Source organism: Taurulus bubalis, assembly GCF_910589615.1.
Source record: "Taurulus bubalis genome assembly, chromosome: 6".
Classification (NCBI taxonomy): domain Eukaryota; kingdom Metazoa; phylum Chordata; class Actinopteri; order Perciformes; family Cottidae; genus Taurulus; species Taurulus bubalis.
Window position 1 is genome coordinate 13,380,537 of NC_136594.1, and position 21,054 is coordinate 13,401,590.

At 39.0% G+C, this 21,054-nt stretch overlaps 1 protein-coding gene across 2 annotated transcripts in view; it reads left to right on the top strand.

The window, feature by feature from the left end:
• Positions 1-675: 675 nt before the first annotated feature.
• LOC306738480 (glutamate receptor 2-like) overlaps positions 676-21,054 on the top strand; it is a gene marked incomplete at both ends in the record, with an annotated part of 41,218 nt that continues 20,839 nt past the window's right edge. Inside the window, 13 exons of one of the 2 annotated variants that reach the window (XM_079220334.1) lie at positions 676-778; positions 9,001-9,141; positions 12,309-12,548; positions 13,081-13,202; positions 14,461-14,535; positions 15,117-15,170; positions 15,825-15,983; positions 17,237-17,404; positions 18,717-18,821; positions 18,922-19,029; positions 19,265-19,328; positions 19,624-19,766; positions 20,192-20,407. In XM_079220334.1, the coding sequence (XP_079076460.1) occupies positions 676-778; positions 9,001-9,141; positions 12,309-12,548; positions 13,081-13,202; positions 14,461-14,535; positions 15,117-15,170; positions 15,825-15,983; positions 17,237-17,404; positions 18,717-18,821; positions 18,922-19,029; positions 19,265-19,328; positions 19,624-19,766; positions 20,192-20,407 (1,698 nt within the window). The remainder of the gene's footprint in view (positions 779-9,000; positions 9,142-12,308; positions 12,549-13,080; positions 13,203-14,460; positions 14,536-15,116; positions 15,171-15,824; positions 15,984-17,236; positions 17,405-18,716; positions 18,822-18,921; positions 19,030-19,264; positions 19,329-19,623; positions 19,767-20,191; positions 20,408-21,054) is intronic. The other variant, XM_079220335.1, reaches the window with a different exon arrangement.

Here is a 21,054-nt window from a genome sequence, read left to right on the forward strand (position 1 = left end):
TGTAAACATTCCTGGCAAATAAACGGTTTCTGATTCTGATTCTGAGGTCTAACCCTTAATTTGGGTTATTTGACTATAAATCATTTGTCCATGATACTTAGTTTATATTTTGCTACTTAGTATAGCTGTTTATGTTGTCAAAGGACTAGAGGGGGCTATGTGTGTACCTACTTATTCATTATCCTTATTTGTATGAATGATGTCCCTGTAGGACACCCAAGAGACCAAACAGAGACCTAAGTGGCTAATAAATCAGATAGGCCAGCCTTGTGATATCAGGTAAAAACAATAGTTAAATGAAAAATGATACAAAATTGAAGGCTATTTGATAGTCTTGCAGTATGAATATATCATGTTTACGGAAATGTTAACGTAATGTACTGCTCTGCTCTCCCTACAGCCTCATTTTGGTCTCATAAACGCTGTTTTGCGTGAGGCTGTCGGCTGCTCTCGGCTCTTTCTCGTGTCTCATCGGTATTCCTGGGCAATCCTCTTCGCGCGCGCGCGCCCCCAGTCCAGCAGCAGCAGTAGCGGCACGCGCATCTCAGGAGGAGAGAGGAGGATAGGGCATCTGCAGAGCTCGAGACGCTTTCTGCGCGAATCTGGAATGACGCCATGAGCTCGCATCGTGTGTGATGAAGGTAATGTTTTGGTAGGAACCGCCACCGTAGGCTGATGTGGCGTCGCGCGAGGAGCCCGAACACGACCATGAAGCTGCTGTTTGTGGTGACACTCTTATGGCGCGAGGCGTTGTGCGGATCTCCGAGCGTCCAGATCGGTAGGATTGCCTTCTCTGTCATCGCCCCACCGTTCTCATCTTTAACCTCCACCGTCCATCCGTCTGTCTAAATTGTCACCACCGTTCGCTTTTCTCCTCCTGTCATTCATCGTCCCCCGTGTCTTCCTCCTGCTAAAATGGGCCTATCGCCTCTCTGTCCTCCTTGTGCCGCTCTTAGTGACGAGAGGCCTCCTGTCTGCACGGCGGCTGCTGCAGTGCTCTAATTATGACAACATTTTCATCTTTTATATTTTGTGTATGTGCTTATATGCGCGCGTGTATCTTGCTGTCGGTGGTGCGTGTGCGCACACATGTGCGGGGGTTTGCTTGTCTTTAAGGTGTTGCTTGCACAACTGGCAACCGGCTAAAGCCAGGTGAAGCCACAGTAATTCAAATCCGTATTTCCTGAGCTCCATTCTTCGTTGGACTGCATGCAACCCCTGAAACAATGTGTTGGATTTTCAGCCACTTGCAATTCCATTCAAATATATTCATAAGCTATAAGTAGACACACAATTAATTTATTTTGTCTATTGCTAGAATTAAAATATTCTATTTAGTTAGCAATGGAAAATTATTTCAGAATAGGCCACTTTGTCAATCTTTTCACATTAAAGAGGTTGTCATATTTCCGTCATTTATTTTGCAGCTATTTATTGTGAAAATACCCAAACTTACAATTAATTGATCCTATTATTAAGTATTGTGTATCCAAAGCATTCTTCCTGTGTGCCATGAACCCTATTTGTCCAAAATATGTTAATACGACAAACGCTTTGGCTACATTGAAGATGTACTGATGTGAACCGTATCTTTCTACTGGATACACCTGCAGCGCATATGCGGTTACCAGCCACGGAGTTGTGTGGAGCCAAACTTACATAGAACTATTGATTCAATCAATCAAATAAATCAAAGACCAGCTGACAAAGGATTTGAAAACCGCTGGTACAAATCAAGGCAAGGCAAGGCAAGTTTTTTTGTATAGCACATTTCAACAACAAGGCGATTCAAAGTGCTTCACATAAAACCATTCAAAGCATCAACACATAATGCAGATTTAAAAACAGTTAAGAAAACATTGAAACAGTCAAAAAGCAAAATCAAGTAGAAATTAAATGCTACTGCGATCTACTGCAGTACTATGCATGCATGGCATGTGTGAGAGTTTCCCGCACACATTTGGCGCACAGCCGTAGGAGTATAAATCAGGCATAAGGGTCTACAGCCATAGCTGTGAGGCTGCGCAGTGTTGCTTTGAGCTACATGCTAACTTCAGGATGCTAAGCCCACCCAAGAGAATAACATGCTTACTTTACTTTCTTTAGGTCAGTGTCTGTGCATGCTAATATGTGGTAATTAGCAATGAAAACTCAAAGTACAGCTGTGGTCATATAGTTTTGCCAGTATTTGAAGATGGCCCGAGATGAAGAGATAATTGATGACCATAGTTATTGCAAATCATCCTAAGGGGTCGACACCACCTGTATTGACAACCCATCTAATAGTTTAGACTTTTCAACTAAATATCACATATTGTGCAAAATGCACTTTTTCATGGCTTTTAAACATAATTTATGTCATTGGTGTGACCCCCAGAGTGTCAGAGATCTGATTTGTTTCATCTTCTGACCTCAGATGGGGTTTGTATGCCATGGAGTCGCTGCTGAATCTACCACAGTCCGCCATTGTGATCCCCTCACTGTCATGAACCTGCTCACACGGCCACGAGCAAAGCTACTTGTTCTGTTGTTGGCTGCAGGAACCAACAGAAACGTATTTAAGTAACTCACTCCCATCATCTGAGGATGTGAAGATCCTGTGGATTCACTTTATTTTTTAAAGTATTTTAGGAGTTTTGATCTCACAACAGGAAAACTCTTGCGATTGAGGAGCAAGATTCGCTTAAAAACTGAAGCTCAGGATGGATATGTACCTGCTGTCCGTGACCCAACTCTAAACTTGGAAGCTGTAAGTTTTGCCATTTTTATACTGTTTTAGTTACTGTGTATTTAGCCTGTTAACATTAGCATGTGACTATTTGGTATGTAGATTGACTTGACACTGCCCTGAAGGGCCACATGTGAAAAACAAATGGTCAAACTGTATGTAATTTTGAAGAAACGGTGATTCCGCTGCTTGACAACATTGTGTAGCTTTGACTCGCATTAGCACTAGTCTGTTGGGACGAGGAAGCTCGGCTCCCTTTGTTAGATACATGAGATAAAATTACTTCATTTATGTTACATTTATGTATTTATGTTACGATTCACAGTGGACCATACATTTTGAAATACTGTCAGCAGCCCTTTGTCTCTCCGGACACAGTCTCATTGAGTCTCACTCAGTCACTATTTGCACCTTTATACTTGGTTTACAAGCCATACATGTATGGTGATGATGTTGTAGTAAACTATAACTTTCCTCCTTTCACATCTACAGTCATACACCTTGATGTTATGACATGACAGTATAATGTAAACTGGTTCTGCCGTTTTGCAGGTGATCTGGTGGCCTGAAGCTCCAGTCTGAAGAGGTGCTCCTGAACCCAGCAGATTGTCCTCCCAGTATGAGGAACCATCAGAGGCGAAGACCACTGACCTGAGAGCTCCCTCATTATCTGACACAACTTCAGTATACAAGAAACGCTTTAAAGATGGAGCACATGATCTGGACAGTTTACATACAAGTCATGGCGTCGCTACTTTTTGCATTATGTCTACCCAATTTATATTTCAATGTCATTGTGTACAAATAAAGAGCTTCATTTTTAAGAAGAGTTTTTGTCATTGCTTTATTTACAATTAATGATCTTGTGGTTTTAAATTATTGGAAGATTTTTTTCCACAAAGGATTTATGTACTTACACTGTTTAAAAGGGTGATAATAATAACACATTTGATGCATGTGGAGGGGTAAAAAATGCAGGCCCACTTAACAATCAAAATTCAGTCCTTTACTCCATGCAGTAACATGGTCCACGGTAAGTGGAACCGTTCTGACATTTAAGATGATACATGGGACAGTTCCTACAGTAATCACTACACCATTACTTTGGTTACATCTGTATGTTTATCAGGTGTCTTTTACCAGAAATCAGTAACTGCCTATTACAATCAACGTTTTTGCCCCAATCTTAGTCATTAGGTATTGACTATTTGTCGATACCAAGTCACAATCTTCAAGCACATTGAAGGTATTAGAATCCCTTCAATGTACATTCTTTAAAATTGAGTGCTCTGCGTTGCATTAAGCAAAAAAAAAAGTCTGTATCCTTAATGTTTTTACTTCCACTTTTTGCCAAATTAAGTATACAATAACCTTCACTGTAATCTTTTGGCCTTGTCAATTTGCCCTTGTTTTAAAAATGTCCTCCAGCATTTGTTGCTTTGGTTCAGCTTTTGCTGAATGAACTGTATAGCGTTGATTGTTGATTGGCTTTGTGCTTGCGGCGCTTTTGTTGCCCTTGAAGTGGCGTGATGACTGTAGTTGTTGTCGCTATCCATTGCTGTCTATCCATGCTGTATGTGGAGGAACACTATGCACCCTAGATGACAGCAGAACAAGACTATCACACTGAGCTGAAAGGAAACAAGTGTACATGTACTGTATATGGTAAATAACATAACTACAGTCTTATTCTGCATTTTGCTGTAGTTTCTATTGTGTGGTGTTTAAAGAAGGGCTTATCATGGCTGGAAATACCGACCACAGTAGAGAATCCCCTTATTGTCTAAGAGTGCTCCAGACACTAGAATCATCCATATTAAACAATGATTCAGGGGAATCAAAGTAAATACCAACCGTGTTGCTCTCAGGGAAAAATGTGTATTTGCTTTCTTTCTGCGAGAGAGATAAGAAGATGAATGCCAGTGATACTTATGTCTTGAAGAGGTTGGAACGATATATTGTTTCTGAAACCTAACCCACATTAGCAGAGTACGATATCGCATGATTAACTTTAATTTTATTGCCTTCTGTCGATCGCCGGTTGTGATTGTTAACTTTTACACTGTGATATGTAGGCCTTACTTTCTGTCTTTATCTTCTCAACCTGTTTTTTTGCAGATGAATACTTTTGACATCCTGGATATATCCTTCAAACGCATATTGTAGACCCTTCTGCCTGCTTCCCTCCGAAATTGCTTTTTAGTTTTTTCCAGAAATTAGATATTTATTCAGAGAGTGCAGTTACTTACATTGTGGGCTCCATGTTAGCTCTGACAGCTTGACGGAGTAGCAGTGGGGAGGTGGAGCTTAGCGAAGGGTCAGTATGAGTCCCATCCCGGCTTTCTGCGTATGGACGTTTTTTGGAAGCTTGTTTCATCTTGCTCTCTTTCCCATGCCCTCTCATCTCCTGCTCCCTCGCCTGTACACTTTGCCTCCTCTTTTCTTTCTCCTCATCTGTCCCTCTCTGAAGTCTCCTGTCCTCTTCTATCTCTATGTTTGATCCATAGCACCTCACTGTCTATCAAGTTAATCAAACACTTAATATGAATTACAGTATCTTATCAAATATAGGCCGGCAGTCAAATATGGCCAACCAACATCATTTTTGATAGCTTTAACTTGTAATCTTTACATTTCTTTATGAATTAAACAAACAAGATACATGGTGTTTATCAGTGAGCTTTTGAGGCGTTGCTTGGTGTATTTTATAACAGAGCTATAGGCTGGCAGGTTTCCCCCTGCTTCCAGTTTTTATGCTAAGATAGGCTAAACACATCCTTACTATTTATCCGTACTTAAGGACATCACACTGTTACCAATCTACTTGTCTCCCTTTCATGAAGAATAAACAAATAAACATGTCTTAATATTGGTACGACGTACAGCATTGTGACTAAATGCATCACAAAGTGGCTTTAATATGTTTGCAAATATTTGAACAACCAAAAACAGTAACAGAACATATTACATAACAAAAACAACAGCGACAAACATCGGGAAATACACTGTGACATTCACACACACAAACAGTTCACACTCCACTACCTTTGCTTCTTTCCAGATGGACTGGATGTGTGACATAATTGAGCCACATCTTAGTACCAGGAATCAATGATGGAGGAAGTACTCTGATCTTTTACTTAAAGTTACTGTGAGAAACCTTTCACTGGTTATGGATCAATGTAATACTGATGCGACCTACATAAATAAGCGAGACCATCCATGAAAAGATTGGTTATTTATATCTAGTTATTCTTAATGCTTGCCATCTGTGCCTGTTCTCTGTATCGGCCGACACATAATGCCCAGGTATTGCTATCAGTATCAGGACTGAAAAAGTTGGATCGGTAAACAACAGGCAAAGACTGTTTCCACTAACTTGCGCCGGTATTTAGTCTTTGACAGTCGGAATGAAACATATTTTCTACCGCTGAGTAAATACAAAAAACTACACACTTAGCGATAGGTAGACTACATTACACTGGAGTTGCTAGGCAACAGCCAGAATCCTGTGAGAACACTAATTTGTTCCTGGACAAAGTTAGAAATGGATCATAACGCAATATGCGTGGACAAGGAGCACTCTAAATTTGGATGAGCTGGTGGATGGAGACAGCAAACACAAGCTGTAAACAGAGAGAGGAGGAGAGATAACAGAGAGAGGAGAGAGAACTCAGAGTGAGCTGAATATCTGAGCTGAGGCTCTGCGCTATAACCTGAAGTGGATTATAAAATGATTCATGGAAAATGGACTGTGTGGGTGCTCTAGGGTTGATTGCAGTACTTTGCCGCTTGTTTAAATAGCCTCAAATATACCGATTTGAGCATGAGCGTTATGTGATGGACATGTGTGCCTGGCTGTATCTACAGTCAGGGCCATACGTATTTGGACTGTGACATAATTGTTCTTATTTTCCTCTTTACACGACTTTACACAGATTTGAAATGATGCAAGTGTAGACTTCCAGCTTTAATTCAATAACAAAAATATGGCATGAACCGTTTAGGAATTGCAGCCATTTTTACACAGTTACCTACATTTTGCAGCACGCAGCACCACTCTCCACTTGAACTATTAAATGCTGGGATGAACAATCCAAGAAATCACACATTTTGAATGATGAGGACATCAGATTACTGCATACAGTGTACATTTTGAAATAATGAAAAAAGTTTAAAAAAAATATTAGTATTGAGATATTTAGGAAATGTATTGTATCAAAGTCATACTATCGGCATTATGACAACACTACACACATTGTATTATTTGATCTAAACCTCAACACTAATTGGCCCATACTGGAACAGCTCCAACATGAACCATTATGCCCTCTTTGTCTAACTATAGTGACTTGCTGGAATTATATTTGCTACAATGTTTGCTTCCAATATCCTAATTCCACTTTTAATATACGATATATATGGATATGAGATCATGATTCTACCATTACCATATTATGGTTGAAATGGAGAATTATGTACTTTTAACGATTAAATAATTGTCAAACTTAATGGCCGATTATTAATAGTGGCCTTTTTGATGACAGAAGCTCAGTGAGCATGTTAAGACTTGTCAGTCCCAGAAGCCCATAATTCTGCCTCACTTTGAGCAGACACTCGCCTTGTATGGCCCCAGCGTCCCTACTCAGGGCCAAAGATCGTGTGTGTGTTGAAATATGACCTCATTCTGCCACCTCTACCACAAGTGGTTCAGATAAGCTGAGGTGGAATTTTTTTAATTGATATAAAAAAAATGTCTTCCTCTGTTTACAATTTAGTTTTTAGTTTTTTATAATGATCAACGTGCATTGTTTGTCCCCCTGTGAACACATGTTAGTATGTTCATACTGATCCAACAATATTCACTATATATGTCTCCAGATTCAAGATTGACTTGTGTGAAATGCTTTTCGCTGGCTCCAAGAAAGAAGAAAAAGAATAAAGTAAATAGTAAAAGTTATATACAAAATTATAGAACAAGACATGATACCAAAAAATAAGTAGCGATGACATATCAGTCACTGAGCTAACCCCTCTCTCTATCTCTTGGTTCTGACATTTAAATACAAAAAAAATAAAAAATCCTGAAATAAGTAATATTCGTGAAAACGTTTAGATAAACAAATAAACATCCCACATCTCAAATCGGTACTGACTGGCAGACTGATCTTGAGGCAGCTCTTCAGATGCTGTGGCTGCCTGGGACACTGTGGATGCAGTCAGAGAGTTCTGAATATCCACAATGTGCTATTAGAGGGATCATTAACTAATATTAAACACACATTTAAGGTTGATTTAGCAGAAGAAGTCAAGAAGAAAAAAAGTAAGCAGTAAAGAAAAATAACACTTCCACTGCAGGAACATAACAACCTGTAATCTGGTGATTAAACTTTTAATGGCTAGATTTGAGCAATATGAAAAGATTATTGCGCAACATGATATTGGTTGGCCACAACTCGTGTCTACGATAACAGAACAATATTCAATTATGCCATGCCGTTATGCCGTCTCTCTCTTTATTTATTTGTAGCATGCTTTCTCTAAACTTCACTGCATTGTTGTGGCCTGTCATGCTCGCATGTGACTGATCTTTGTGTTACTGTGCTTATAAAAATGTAATTTAGGGTGCTGATAGATTTCTACTAGACTGCCCCATTAAATACAGATGACAGATGTAATTGAATGTAAATACATATACTTTGTAAAACGCTGCAACGTATATAGTGTATACCCCTCGCCTCTCGGCCAGCTGAGATAGGATGCAGTTAATGAATGGATGGATGCCTACAATTAATTATTTATTCCTCATTGCATCGTATGCTTCGTTTTATTCATTTCTGTAAAGATTATTCTCAAACTGCTTTTACAACGTAGCAGTTTTTTCTGTCTGTTTCCAGCCATCTTACTGCACATATTCCTCTGCATTTTCCTTCATCCATCATTTTTGTTGTGTACCTTTTGCAGTAAAGTACATTGTTCTGTTGCAGTAAGACTCCAGATGAGTTTTTTATGGTATTCTCCTCACTTAAAGATGCCACCTAGTCGTTGTTGGAGAAAACAACAACTCCTTGGTGTTAAAATTAAACAAAAATGCTGCGTGGGATCGTTACTGATTCTGGGGCAGAATGGCAAAAGGCAATGAGAGAAAACTGTGATATTGCTTCATTATGGTGTGCAACGTAGCAATAGTTACAACAGTGTATTATTTTTCATATAATTGATATTGTATAAATGTCTTTCTAACCCTGGTCTTGTCTGTGTGTCTGTCTCAGGTGGTTTATTCCCCAGGGGGGCAGATCAGGAGTACAGTGCATTCAGAGTTGGCATGGTTCAGTTTGGGATGGCAGATTTCCGACTGACTCCACACATAGATAACCTGGAGGTGGCCAACAGCTTTGCTGTCACTAACTGCTGTAAGTATCTTTTTTATTTAAATCTTTTTCATGAACCCAGTTTGATAACCTCCAGATTTGCAACAAAGTACAGTACCGAGTATCAATATTTGATCCAGTGTTATTCTATATGTTTTCTTATTGTCAACAAATATCATGATGAGACTCAATCCAATGTGTTTTTGGCTTTGAGTTCATTATGAACTCTTCGGTTCATAATGAAGATCTTAAAAAACACCTAAAAAATATACATTTCCAATAGATTTTCACATCACAACAGAAAAAACAGCACTGAGAATCTTTCTTAAAAATCGACTGTATACATGGACACATGTATACAGTCCGCCGACACTGCCATGCTGCATGTAGAGTGCGCGCAGACCACAGTGGGAGGTTCTCTTCCTGCCTGCCTAGACTTGGGAGATGCACTCACAAAGCCATCTCACCAGGTGTTTCTTGGATAGGGCTCCATGGTCAAACCATCCCCGAAGCACACAAACAGCTGTTCGATGTGTCTGATGGGGGCCGTGAATTCAACATAACATGCACAAACTAGGCAATGCAGATGTTTTTAACGTGTTGTGTATACACAATATAGATCACTGCAGGCTTGTGTTTTAGTGAAATGGACCGAAGCCACAGACATTGACATGAATTTGGTGAGATTAATATTTATTTTGAACTGGGGCAGGATAGAGTCATGTTACTTTTCAAATTCAGTAACTGTGTAGCAAAGAGTAGCAAGAGAATGAGGACTCCATGCATGCAGTATACTCTGTCTTCATCAGAGTGTGATGTAATGATGGCCTGAGGCTTGAAGCTCTATTTAAGTACAGAGTATTGTGATAGCAGTGAATGCATGCAGTCCTCTTTGTCTGCTGTCTACACTCTTGTTTTGCACCTGCTACAAATATATAATACAAATATTTGGGGGAACAGTTATAATCAGTAATACCTGCATGTTACAGGTTCACATGTTTTGATAAATTTTTAAACAAAATAACATTTTGTAAAGCAGCAACATAACATAAGCTGCCAATGATGTGCTTTAAAGCTTTAATGAACCTAGGGACAAGACAGGAGGCTCTACTTTGGTGTCGGAGCATGGTGAGGAACACGGCTTCATATTGACATTTTACTTGGGGGCACTGAGGTTATTTTCTTGACTGAGCTGGTTTGGCATGTTGGTGTGTTGATGCAGTGGAGAGGGAAAATGTCAAATGTACTTGTACTTGTACAGCGCTTGTCTAGTCTTCCGACCACTCAAAGTGCTTCTTAACACTACTTGTCATATAACCCATTCATACACTGGTGGCAGGGGTTACAATGCAAGGTAACTAACCACATACGCTACGTTGAAAACCTGAGGAGCTGACAAAAGCAAAGTATTTTACCACATCATCAACGTTAACTAGCACTTATCTGCTATGCTAGCTGCTGAAGGTATACTGAATAAATACACAGGCTGTTTGCTTTTTAAGGTTTGTAACAGAGAATAAATATTTACCCGGCTTTAAAGGAACAGTGTTGTCCATTGTCTTCTGTCTTAATCGCCAGATGATGTGGTGGTTCACTGTGATCTGTAGGCTTCAGCTTCTATCTTTATCTTTTAACCTGTTTTCACTGCTGAATCAGTTTGATATCCTGGATATGTCCTTTAACCCCATACTGTAGATCTTTTAGTTTGCTTCTATATGAAATTACTTTTTCGTTTTTCAATAAATTATGATATTTATTCAGGTAGTGCAGTTAGTGAAAGTGTGGGCTCAATGGTAGCAATTACCCAGTGTGTTCCTCTGCCTCCAAACCGATGATCAAAATAATGAAGTCATGCAGCCTCCCCCACACCTGCGCATTTGAAACTCCAGTTCTGACAAAAGACCTTCTTGAGCAAATAGAGCACTTATTGCTTTTAGGTATTCACCTTATAATTTTCCTCATAATAAGTATCTATCTATTACTTTTACTGTTTTATTGTTTTTGCATCAAATCACCGAGCCAAATTCCTTGTATGTGCATTTAAGATTACTGGTCATGGTTGAGCCATGTTCACATATGAAGATGTCAGCACAAAGCATGACCTAATTTTCTAAGCAGAGAACATACATCTATGCATTATGACAGTATATTATGCACATTAATGGCATATTATACCCAGGGAGATGAAATTACACTTTGTATTTCTAGAGGAAGAACAAGGTCATTGAAGTAGGACAACCAAATATAGCTGTAGACAAAGCACTGTCTGTGTACACCCTTTAAATTAAGAAAATCAAATGTTATAAGATTTCAGCAAATGTCAGCTTCCTTTGATAACATATAATAATATTTTAAATATCAAAATAAGGAACTAGCCCTCTTTCTTATCAGAGCTCGGTGAGAATCACTTATGACTTATGCTGGCTTGTCTATGACCTGGGCAAAAATTTAAATAACCTTTTTGTCATATTTTTTACAACTGATTATATTTGAGAGTTGCACATGTCATACAATAATTTTTAGCCATGCTAGCTCGAGGGATGGCAATGTTAGCGCTGTCTGTCCAGACTAAAATGTCTTGACTTGTCTTAACTTGTGACTTTGTTTTCCAGCATATCACCTCAGTAATAGCTCTGTTGTTCTAGTAATTGCTTGATTTTTAAATGAAAATATTTATTTTCTAGTTACATAATCGTTAGGAGGGGAGTGTATGGCAATGACAATATGATAGCTGAGCTGTTAATGAGAAAGGGAAGAAAGAAGCAATACCAATTATCATTATTACAATACTCACTGTCACCTCCGTACTACCATCTCTATCACGACGTTGTAATAATGACGATTATGATAATAATCAATGTGTCTTGGGCTGTCCCACAACTCATAGGAGGAAGCTTGCCTGCTGCATTAAAGAGTTCTGAACTCATGACTGCTTGCAGTCATTTACAGCAAAAATATGTTCCAGGTATTTGATCCTAATAGTGATTATCAGCTGTATAATCTGCATAATCATCAACTGCATAACAATATTATTACAGCAAGCAGGTAAGTATTATGAGGGTGTGTAGCACAATGACAGAATTCCTTTGTCACTGCTTATGATTTGATATAAATGCTGCCTGCTTCTTGTGTTTGAGTTTAATCTTCTATGTTAGTTTGTCTCCAATTAATGTTTCATTGAAACGTTTCTCTCTCTGTTTCTCTCCTAGTTTGTTCCCAGTTCTCTCGAGGCGTCTATGCCATTTTTGGCTTCTATGACAAGAAGTCAGTAAACACCATCACATCCTTCTGTGAGACGTTACATGTCTCCTTCATCACGCCGTCGTTCCCAGCAGAGGGAATGAATCAATTTGTTCTCCAGATGAGGCCAGACATCAAGGGGCCGCTAGTTTCACTAGTTGAGTACTACAAATGGGAAAAGTTTGCCTATCTCTACGACAGTGATCGAGGTAATGGAAGTCTCATTGTTTATCACATAGAGCATGTGACTTTAGTGCTGTTGCTTCATGCTACACAATCATTTTAGTCTACACATTTAGTCTTGTGTTTAGTGTACACACAGACAATCCGACTCCATCACATTATTCAAGTCTCAACTCAAAACTCACCTGCCAAACTGGCATACACATTATAACTGGTCCCTGTGCACTTCACTTGTTTTTATGTTGATGCTCTGTTTTACTGTTGTTTATATCTTTTATGCTTATTTTTTACCCTGTATTATTTTATTGTAATTGTAAGGCAACCTTGGGTGCCTTGAAAGGCGCCTCCAAGTAAATGCATTATTATTATTGTTTTGTTTTTTAGGAAATTCGGACACAGAATAACTTCTAACACAATTGTAATTAAAGGACCCCTTGGTATTGTTTTTGAAGGAACCACGATGTGTGCTGAGGGGAATTTACTGGGATGTATTTCTGATTTAGAAATATTTTTGGTTTTCCAATTCAACTGATCATTTGCGTGTGTTTGTGTGTGCAGGTCTTTCTACTCTTCAGGTAATACTGGACACTGCAGCAGAGAAAAAATGGGTTGTCACAGCAATCAACGTAGGAAACCTCAAAGATGAGAGGAAGGATGAAGCCTACCGCTCTCTGTTTCAGGTACTGACATTCTGCTCATGCTCAGCACTACACACTGTTGATACTCACACCACACATCTTTATAACACCAAGATAAACACAGGAAACATTCAAACTACTGTGATGTGTTTCACATTATGTTGGGATACTAATGTGAAGCTAATTTGTGAAGGAATAGTCAATACCTCGAACAATGAGCTCTTTACATGTATGGAACTTTTCGGAACTCCTAGAAGGATTTCCACGGAATTTCTGGGGATTATTGCTCTTATTGGATTTTTTTTATGTTTTCCCCTGAGAGGAAGTCTGCCATGTTTGATTGTGTACGTTGCTATTTTTAGGCCTCTGCTCGAAAATTGCATACCCAAACAAAAAGTATCTCTGCAACCACTATGCCTATTTGAATAATTTAGGTGTTATATAATAAAAGTCTACACATGTGAGATGTTGTTCAGATGTGTATATATCAGTCTATATGTTAATGGTTAAGAGTAAATGAAGATGACACACAGCAAAAATTAAAAGGTTTCAGGAAAAAAAGCACTTTCAGGATGATTATTTCTTTGAAACGATGCAGCTGTAAGGTCTACACTTCTCCCAAATCATAGCACACTGTGTGAACATTCTCTCTGCAAAGGTTGACTTTGATAAAGTGAAGCGGAACAAAGTTAGAGAGGGTTTTAGTTCAGAAAATTCAGGTGAGGTATCATTGGGGGCCCATTTGGGCTATTTGAATGCTATTTGAATTCTCTCATGTACCAAACCATATATTTCACTAGTATATTACTTGTGGTGTTCATTTCATCCAAAGACAGCAGTTTGGGGCTTTTATTTTTTTTAAATTCATAAAACAACCTATGATTTACAGTTTTATATAGCAATCGCTTAGTTTCACCCCCTACGGGGGGGGGGGATTGGTTTTCTTAATTATCAATATACTCTGGGATTTGTGAAATAAAGCGTTACCAATACGTTGTTCAATGAGGTGAAGCATTTTTTCAGTTATTGGCTTCTGTGATTTTAAGGAGGTCTATATTGGTGCAGTTACCCACTTTAAGTGACAAAAATAGCACAAAAAATGCTTTTAAAGTTTGTCATTGACCTGGCCTGTGGTGGTAGGCAGTATGCAGCGTGCAGCGGGATGACTCACGCTCTACTGCACCTCTCTGCCAGCCAAAACCTTACTACGCCTCAGGGAATTACCACTTGTTGTTTTCAGAGCTATGTTTCATGCTGCAGGCCTGCACAACATGACATTAAATACTTATCTGTTTTTTAGGACCTGGAGATCCGAAAGGAGCGACGCATAATCCTGGACTGTGAACAAGACAAAGTCAGAGACATCATGGAGCAGGTTGATTCCAGTCTTTTCACTACGACTGTTATAAGTTACAATATCCATCCATCAACAAGAAAGATTATTTTACCCTTTCAACGTCCTACAGATTCATCCTCTGCAATTTATTATATTCTCTGTCAAATAAAATACAATTTCCAGATGTCTTGTGGCATCACAGACTACTGCAGATTGCATTATATATTTTTTATTCAAAAATATTTGTATTCACTTAGAAGGCTTACTATTATTTTAGTTCAGCCTGTGTACTTACAATGCTAAAGATAATTTGTTTATGATTGTTTGTGGACTGTAAATTGTAGATTTGATCCACAGATTAGGTGCTGGTTGCAGATTTGATGAAATGCCATCAGGCTCAAGTTTTGTTAAAAGTCTTCAATCACACTGTACTAACATTTTTCAATATGGCCAAGCAATTTGATGTTATAGTTACTACAGTAACACATCATAAAATATAAAAACAAGTAGCAGACTACACAGCATTGATAGACTGGCATGTAAAACATTTAAATAAACACACACTGCATTTTCATGACAGTTTTGTAGTATTGACACAGGTTGTACTCTCTTCCCATCAGGTGATCACTATTGGCCGGCATGTGAAGGGATACCACTATATCATTGCTAACCTGGTGAGTATCCGTCTGCCTCTGATTCAACCTGACCAAACGCTGCTATATATGACTGATGAATAAAAATATGTTAGATCATCGACTGACTGGCTGGCAGAGCAAATAGTCACATTCAAACAAGCTGCAATAGGAGGGCAGGGAACAAATTTACAAACTGTCTCACAGAAAAAGCTGCAACAATGAGGCTCAACAAAGAAGATCTGGCAATGGTTCGATTTCTGGCTGACTGGTACATAACTAGTAAAGTAGTGGTCCCTTAGTGGGTCACGGTCAAAAAGTCCATTTAATGGGATTGTGAGAAGGTGGGCAAATTAAACTTTAAAAGGTTACTTTAAAGTGCAACAAATATTTTGCCACATGCTTTATCTGAGATCCTCGACATGTCACACAAAGTGCATGCTGTATCTAAGTGTCTCTATTATGACTCTGCAGGCATGACCTGGTTTAGCTTTAGCAGCTCAATTAGCCATAGCCACATTAAGTAGACTGCTAATTCTCTATTCACAGGTTTTGTTGGTTGTTCTGTGGCTGATCTGCCTCCAGTAGGAGGGCACAAACGTGTGGCTATGAATGATCCTATCAGGGAATGAAATATCGGTCGAGTGTAAATATTAAATCCTCAATTAAAATAATATTTCTGTTGTTCTTTTTCAGGGTTTTGTTGATGGCGACCTCTCTAAAATCCAGTATGGAGGTGCAAATGTGTCTGGGTTCCAGATAGTAGATTTTGATGATCCTTTGGTGGCAAAGTTTGACCAGCGATGGGAGGCGCTTGAAGAGAAGGAGTATCCTGGAGCAGATTTTCGGATCAGAGTAAGATTTGTCTGTTTGAATGAGTTTAAATTGTTTCAGGCAAGAAAGATGCTGGGTAGGATTTAGATTATCCATTTAGATATAGTAAAAAAATCACAGTAGCAAAATCATGCTAACATTAAGTTTATTAATCTATCTCTTTAAACATCATCAGTACATACACTTTTGTGTAAAGCATTTTGTTTTTTGTACAATTCTAGATGTTTTGGACATAATATGAACCACCATATTTCTGTGCCGCTACAACGACCAAGACTGAGACCACTTGATATTTTCCTGACCTTTAAATTCTCTTTGCCTGTGTGTAAAGTATTTTGGTGACCAGTGCCAAGCGCACAATACACAGAGGAAGGTTGATTTACATGAAGCAGCACAAAACCAGTTGTTGGCATGTTTGGAAACTGGGACTCTGAGACTGCTGAGAATAGAAGCCTATTTCTAGCACTCTGTTTCTCAACAGGAGCAAACTAGAGACTAGAAGCATATCACAGCAATAGTAAAAGTATGCTTCAAATGCACATTAATTGGGCTGGATGATTCAATTTGATGATTTATCACCTTTAATGGGATCATATTGTAGCAAAATCATACATCGAAATATAGTGATAACACAATTACGTTCTCTATATTGATCATAATAAGCACAGACGGTACTAACTTGAATTTCTCAGACAATCAGAATCAATAACCCTTTTATAACCATTTTGCTTATGGAAATTCCACAGTGGTCTTAATCTGATTATTCTGTATTTGTGTGCATGCAAACATAGTTTACTATCATTTTAATTGTAACTGTGATGTTCATTTCGCCCTAAAGTTCTTAATAACATGAGAAAATACTAGGTACTTTTGTTTGTCAGGCATAAACAACAGGCTTTGCTATGTGGTGATTTCATATAGCCTGTTTATTAATTGACAGAAAAAGCTAAGCTCTTTCTCAAATTTAAATATTCAAAATAGTGGCATCCACTAGGGACTTGCCATCTCCCCCAAAAGATCCTGTCACCATTAAAAAATGACAAAAGGTGGATCTACGGTAAAGAGTGGTGGAGTGGAAGAGGATAAAATAGTGTCCTTTATGTTTGGAAAATTCATGCTCTCGATTGAGTTGCCAGAGAGACAGGTGCTGTTCATCAGGCCGTGGTTCTCACACTGAAAGATGGCTTTCAGAATCCTAACCGAAGGTCGTCTTATTCCACACAGCATGTTGCAGAAGTAATTATGGTGTTTGCCGATGTTTCTGTGTCTTTCAGTATACCTCAGCCCTCACCTACGATGCCGTCCATGTGATGACGGAGGCGTTCCGCTTCCTTCACAAGCAGAGAATAGACATGAGTCGCCGTGGCAACAGTGGAGACTGTCTGGCCAATCCAGCAGTTCCCTGGGCACAGGGGGTGGAGATCGAACGTGCCCTCAAACAGGTAACCGTGGATTAGACACTGAGAATTGATGTGTGTCTACAGCAACCAATGCTGTAATGTTTGATTGAATGAATATGAACAACAACTCCACCCTCTCTAGACTGCCCCATTTTTGGGGACTGGTCCTTTAACCCTAGAACACTAGCGTTACAAATAGTAACACCATCACTAATGTCGGGTATATTTTACCCGATATACTGTACCTGATAAAAAAAGACTTCTCATCAAAATATCTAAAAAATACAACATTAGAAGGCAAATTGAAGTACCCTTCTTTTATTTTATCCTATATAACATAAAACGAAAGCATGTACCATGGGGGGACCCTAAAAAAAGGCTCAGAATCGGGTGAAAATCTTGGGAATCGTCAATAAAACATAAATATGGAATTATGAACTTATTATTTGCGCCACCCGTTCCTGGGACATGTGAGTCTCCCTGCAATGGTAATGTCCACCCAAAATTGTTTCACCCTCTATCATTAACGTTGGGTGGAAATCACCCGAACACGTGCCTGTTGAAAAAACAGGGATTGGAGCAGGGAGACATGCCTACCTTCAATAACGTGAGTGAGCAGCGTGAAGCTACACAAGGACCCACGCAACTCAGACAAAAGCAACACAATGAAAATTACATAACCACAATCGTACAGGTAAAAATCACCCGATGTTAGTGTTCTAGGGTTAAGGAGGCAATGTAAACAAAACGTCTCTGTCTGTTTGTGAGTATAACCGAGGCTTAAGTATTAATAGTGGTTAGCCTTTGAGGGGGAGACTACGGGTTATAACACTGAAAACAGGGACTGTTTTGAAAATGTTTCTGTGTCTGACTGCTGGTGGAAAGCTCAGTTGTCCAGGCTGTATGGCTGCGTTCAGCAGCCCTCTCACTAATTTTATTGGGAGTGCTGCATCGGTGCAGCAATGGCTCCAGGAAAATAAAGGCAAGGTCATCCAAAGTAAAAAACCTGGTTCAGCATCATCTGGCAAGGTACTCTGGTGGCCAATCAAATAGATGCAAGTTCACATTCCTGGAAGATTACTTTGTAATGTGATCACATTACAACAAAAGATGAATCTACTGTAGCCGTGATAACTTTCCAGAGTTTTACAATCTTGTCTCATAGCGTTATTAACAGCTGTACAGTGTTTTGCTGTCTGATAAACCAAAAGGGCACTTTTTATACATGAAATATAGTTCTTATTGTTTTTTTTCATTGAGAGACAGGGAGTAATTTATATTGTAAAACACATATTGAACATGTGTGTGAACTTCAACGAAATCTAGAATGTGTGTTGTGTGCATTTGTGTGCAGGTGCGTGTGGATGGTTTAACAGGGAACATTCAGTTTGACCAGTACGGGAAGAGAATCAACTACTCAGTGACAGTCATGGAGCTGAAGAACACTGGACCCATTAAGGTACCAGAAGAATCAATTTGCCACAATGCTATATAATTATACATGTAACTATGTGACACATAACCCATATGTTTGTGTGTGTTTGTGTGTGTGTTTTCAGATTGGCTATTGGAATGAGGTGGATAAAATGGTGGTGACAAAATCAGACCTTTACCCCAACGACACGATGGGAATGGAAAACAAGACGGTCATCGTCTCAACTATACTGGTATGTTGTGCGCGCCAACTGAAAAAAACACCCAAGAATGTAACAGTCACAGTGAAAATAACCAAATGTACACAAGCTCAAACATGTGCCTAACTGGGCCTCTAAAATTCAGTGTATTCATGGTGTATTCTGTAAAGGTGTAGTCAAAGATACATTTCCACTACAATGAGTAATTAAGTTATTTATTTTTGTGTTGTAAATTACCAACTATGTAAGTGTGTGTCTGTGCATGTAGGAAGCCCCTTATGTGATGCTAAAGAAGAATTCTGAGCTGTTTCAAGACAATGACCGTTACGAAGGTATGTTTCTATACTCTATTGTGTATATGTGTATATTTCTTAAATACCTTATTTCATTCACTTTTGTTTACCAGTTTATTGAGTTGTTAAAGCTACAGAAAAGGAGCTCTAGAGTCACAATTTGCCAGACCTTTGTACTGGTAATATACTACTTTTTAATTGTTGAATGTCATGATGCATCCCCAAAAAATATTGGATGGGCAACTTATTATTAAGTATTCAATGCTGTAGTCTGTATTCTAGGACACTTGTCTATCACTTCTGATGTTTCTGTGTATATTTAAATCGATGCTAGGTTACTGTGTTGACCTGGCTGCTGAGATTGCAAAGCACTGTGGTATCCGCTACCAGTTAAGAATCGTGGGGGATGGCAAATATGGAGCAAGAGATGCAGAAACCAAGATCTGGAATGGTATGGTTGGAGAGCTGGTGTACGGGGTAAGATTTAAAACAAAAAATTATATAATATTTCTTGAAAATTCAATTTTTCTAATGTTGAAAGCAGCAGTGAGGGGTGACGCAAATTCTATGTTCACACTGCGAGCGACAAAAGCAACAAAACAGCCAGGCATGGCATGTCAGTGAATCACCGTTTAAGTGTTACCTAAGCGCTCGTTGACATAGATAGGTTGTTAAACAGCACTGGGAACTGGCTGATACCTTTTTTTTATGTAACAGTGCAGGATGAAACAAAACCATATGATTGATTGACGCCTTACATCAGTAATAATCAGCTCAACTTTGATTTGTTGTGCGTCACGGCCATCACATATTGTGAAGCGTTAGTTTGTAGCTCCATGGCACCTGTTTCCATTGAAAATATCTTGTCAAACCCTCTCACTCAGTTTTTGTCTTCCCAACAGAAAGCCGATATCGCTGTTGCTCCTCTGACAATCACTCTTGTTCGTGAAGAGGTGATCGATTTCTCCAAACCCTTCATGTCTTTGGGAATCTCCATCATGATCAAGAAGCCGCAGAAATCTAAACCAGGAGTCTTCTCCTTCCTGGACCCACTGGCCTATGAAATCTGGATGTGCATTGTCTTTGCCTATATTGGAGTTAGTGTTGTACTTTTTCTGGTAAGTCAGTTGGTTGTGTATAGCTGTGTTTTGTTACCACCAGGTACTCTGCTGTCACCACGGCTGTCAGAGTTTCCTTGTGTGGGTTTGTTGTGTGCATGAGTGAGATTCAGATCCCAGTAATGCACATACGGTATTGCTTACAAATTAAATGTTTGTGTTCCATCACATGGACACGAAATTGATGAAATCATGTAAACATTATTGCTGAACTGCTTTGACAATCTGTAAGAGTCCAGGCCTGCTTTTCATCTAGAACCCCAATTTATGATTTTGATGCAGATCCATAAACAAGACTCACAAAATCTAACCAAGCCTACATTAGCAACCTGTTGCGATAGCATCACAGGGCTAAATCCAACTTGTATTGCATTTGCAATGTAACCGGCTCTTCATAGGTTTGCCTAACTGGGTTTTATAAGAAAAGAATGAACTCAGACGGACATCCAGTTCAACATCAGCCATTTTACTCTCTCCCTCTCTTCCCCTCCGGAGTTCTCTGCCCCTTTTCTTACAGCAACTGACATGGATTAACATAAAATCTGTTACAGTATTAAACCATATGGAAACATGATTAACATAATATTATGTTTGTTTGTAAACAAACCACTAGTGTCTGACAGGCTGTGCGCAATTTAGTGCCGATA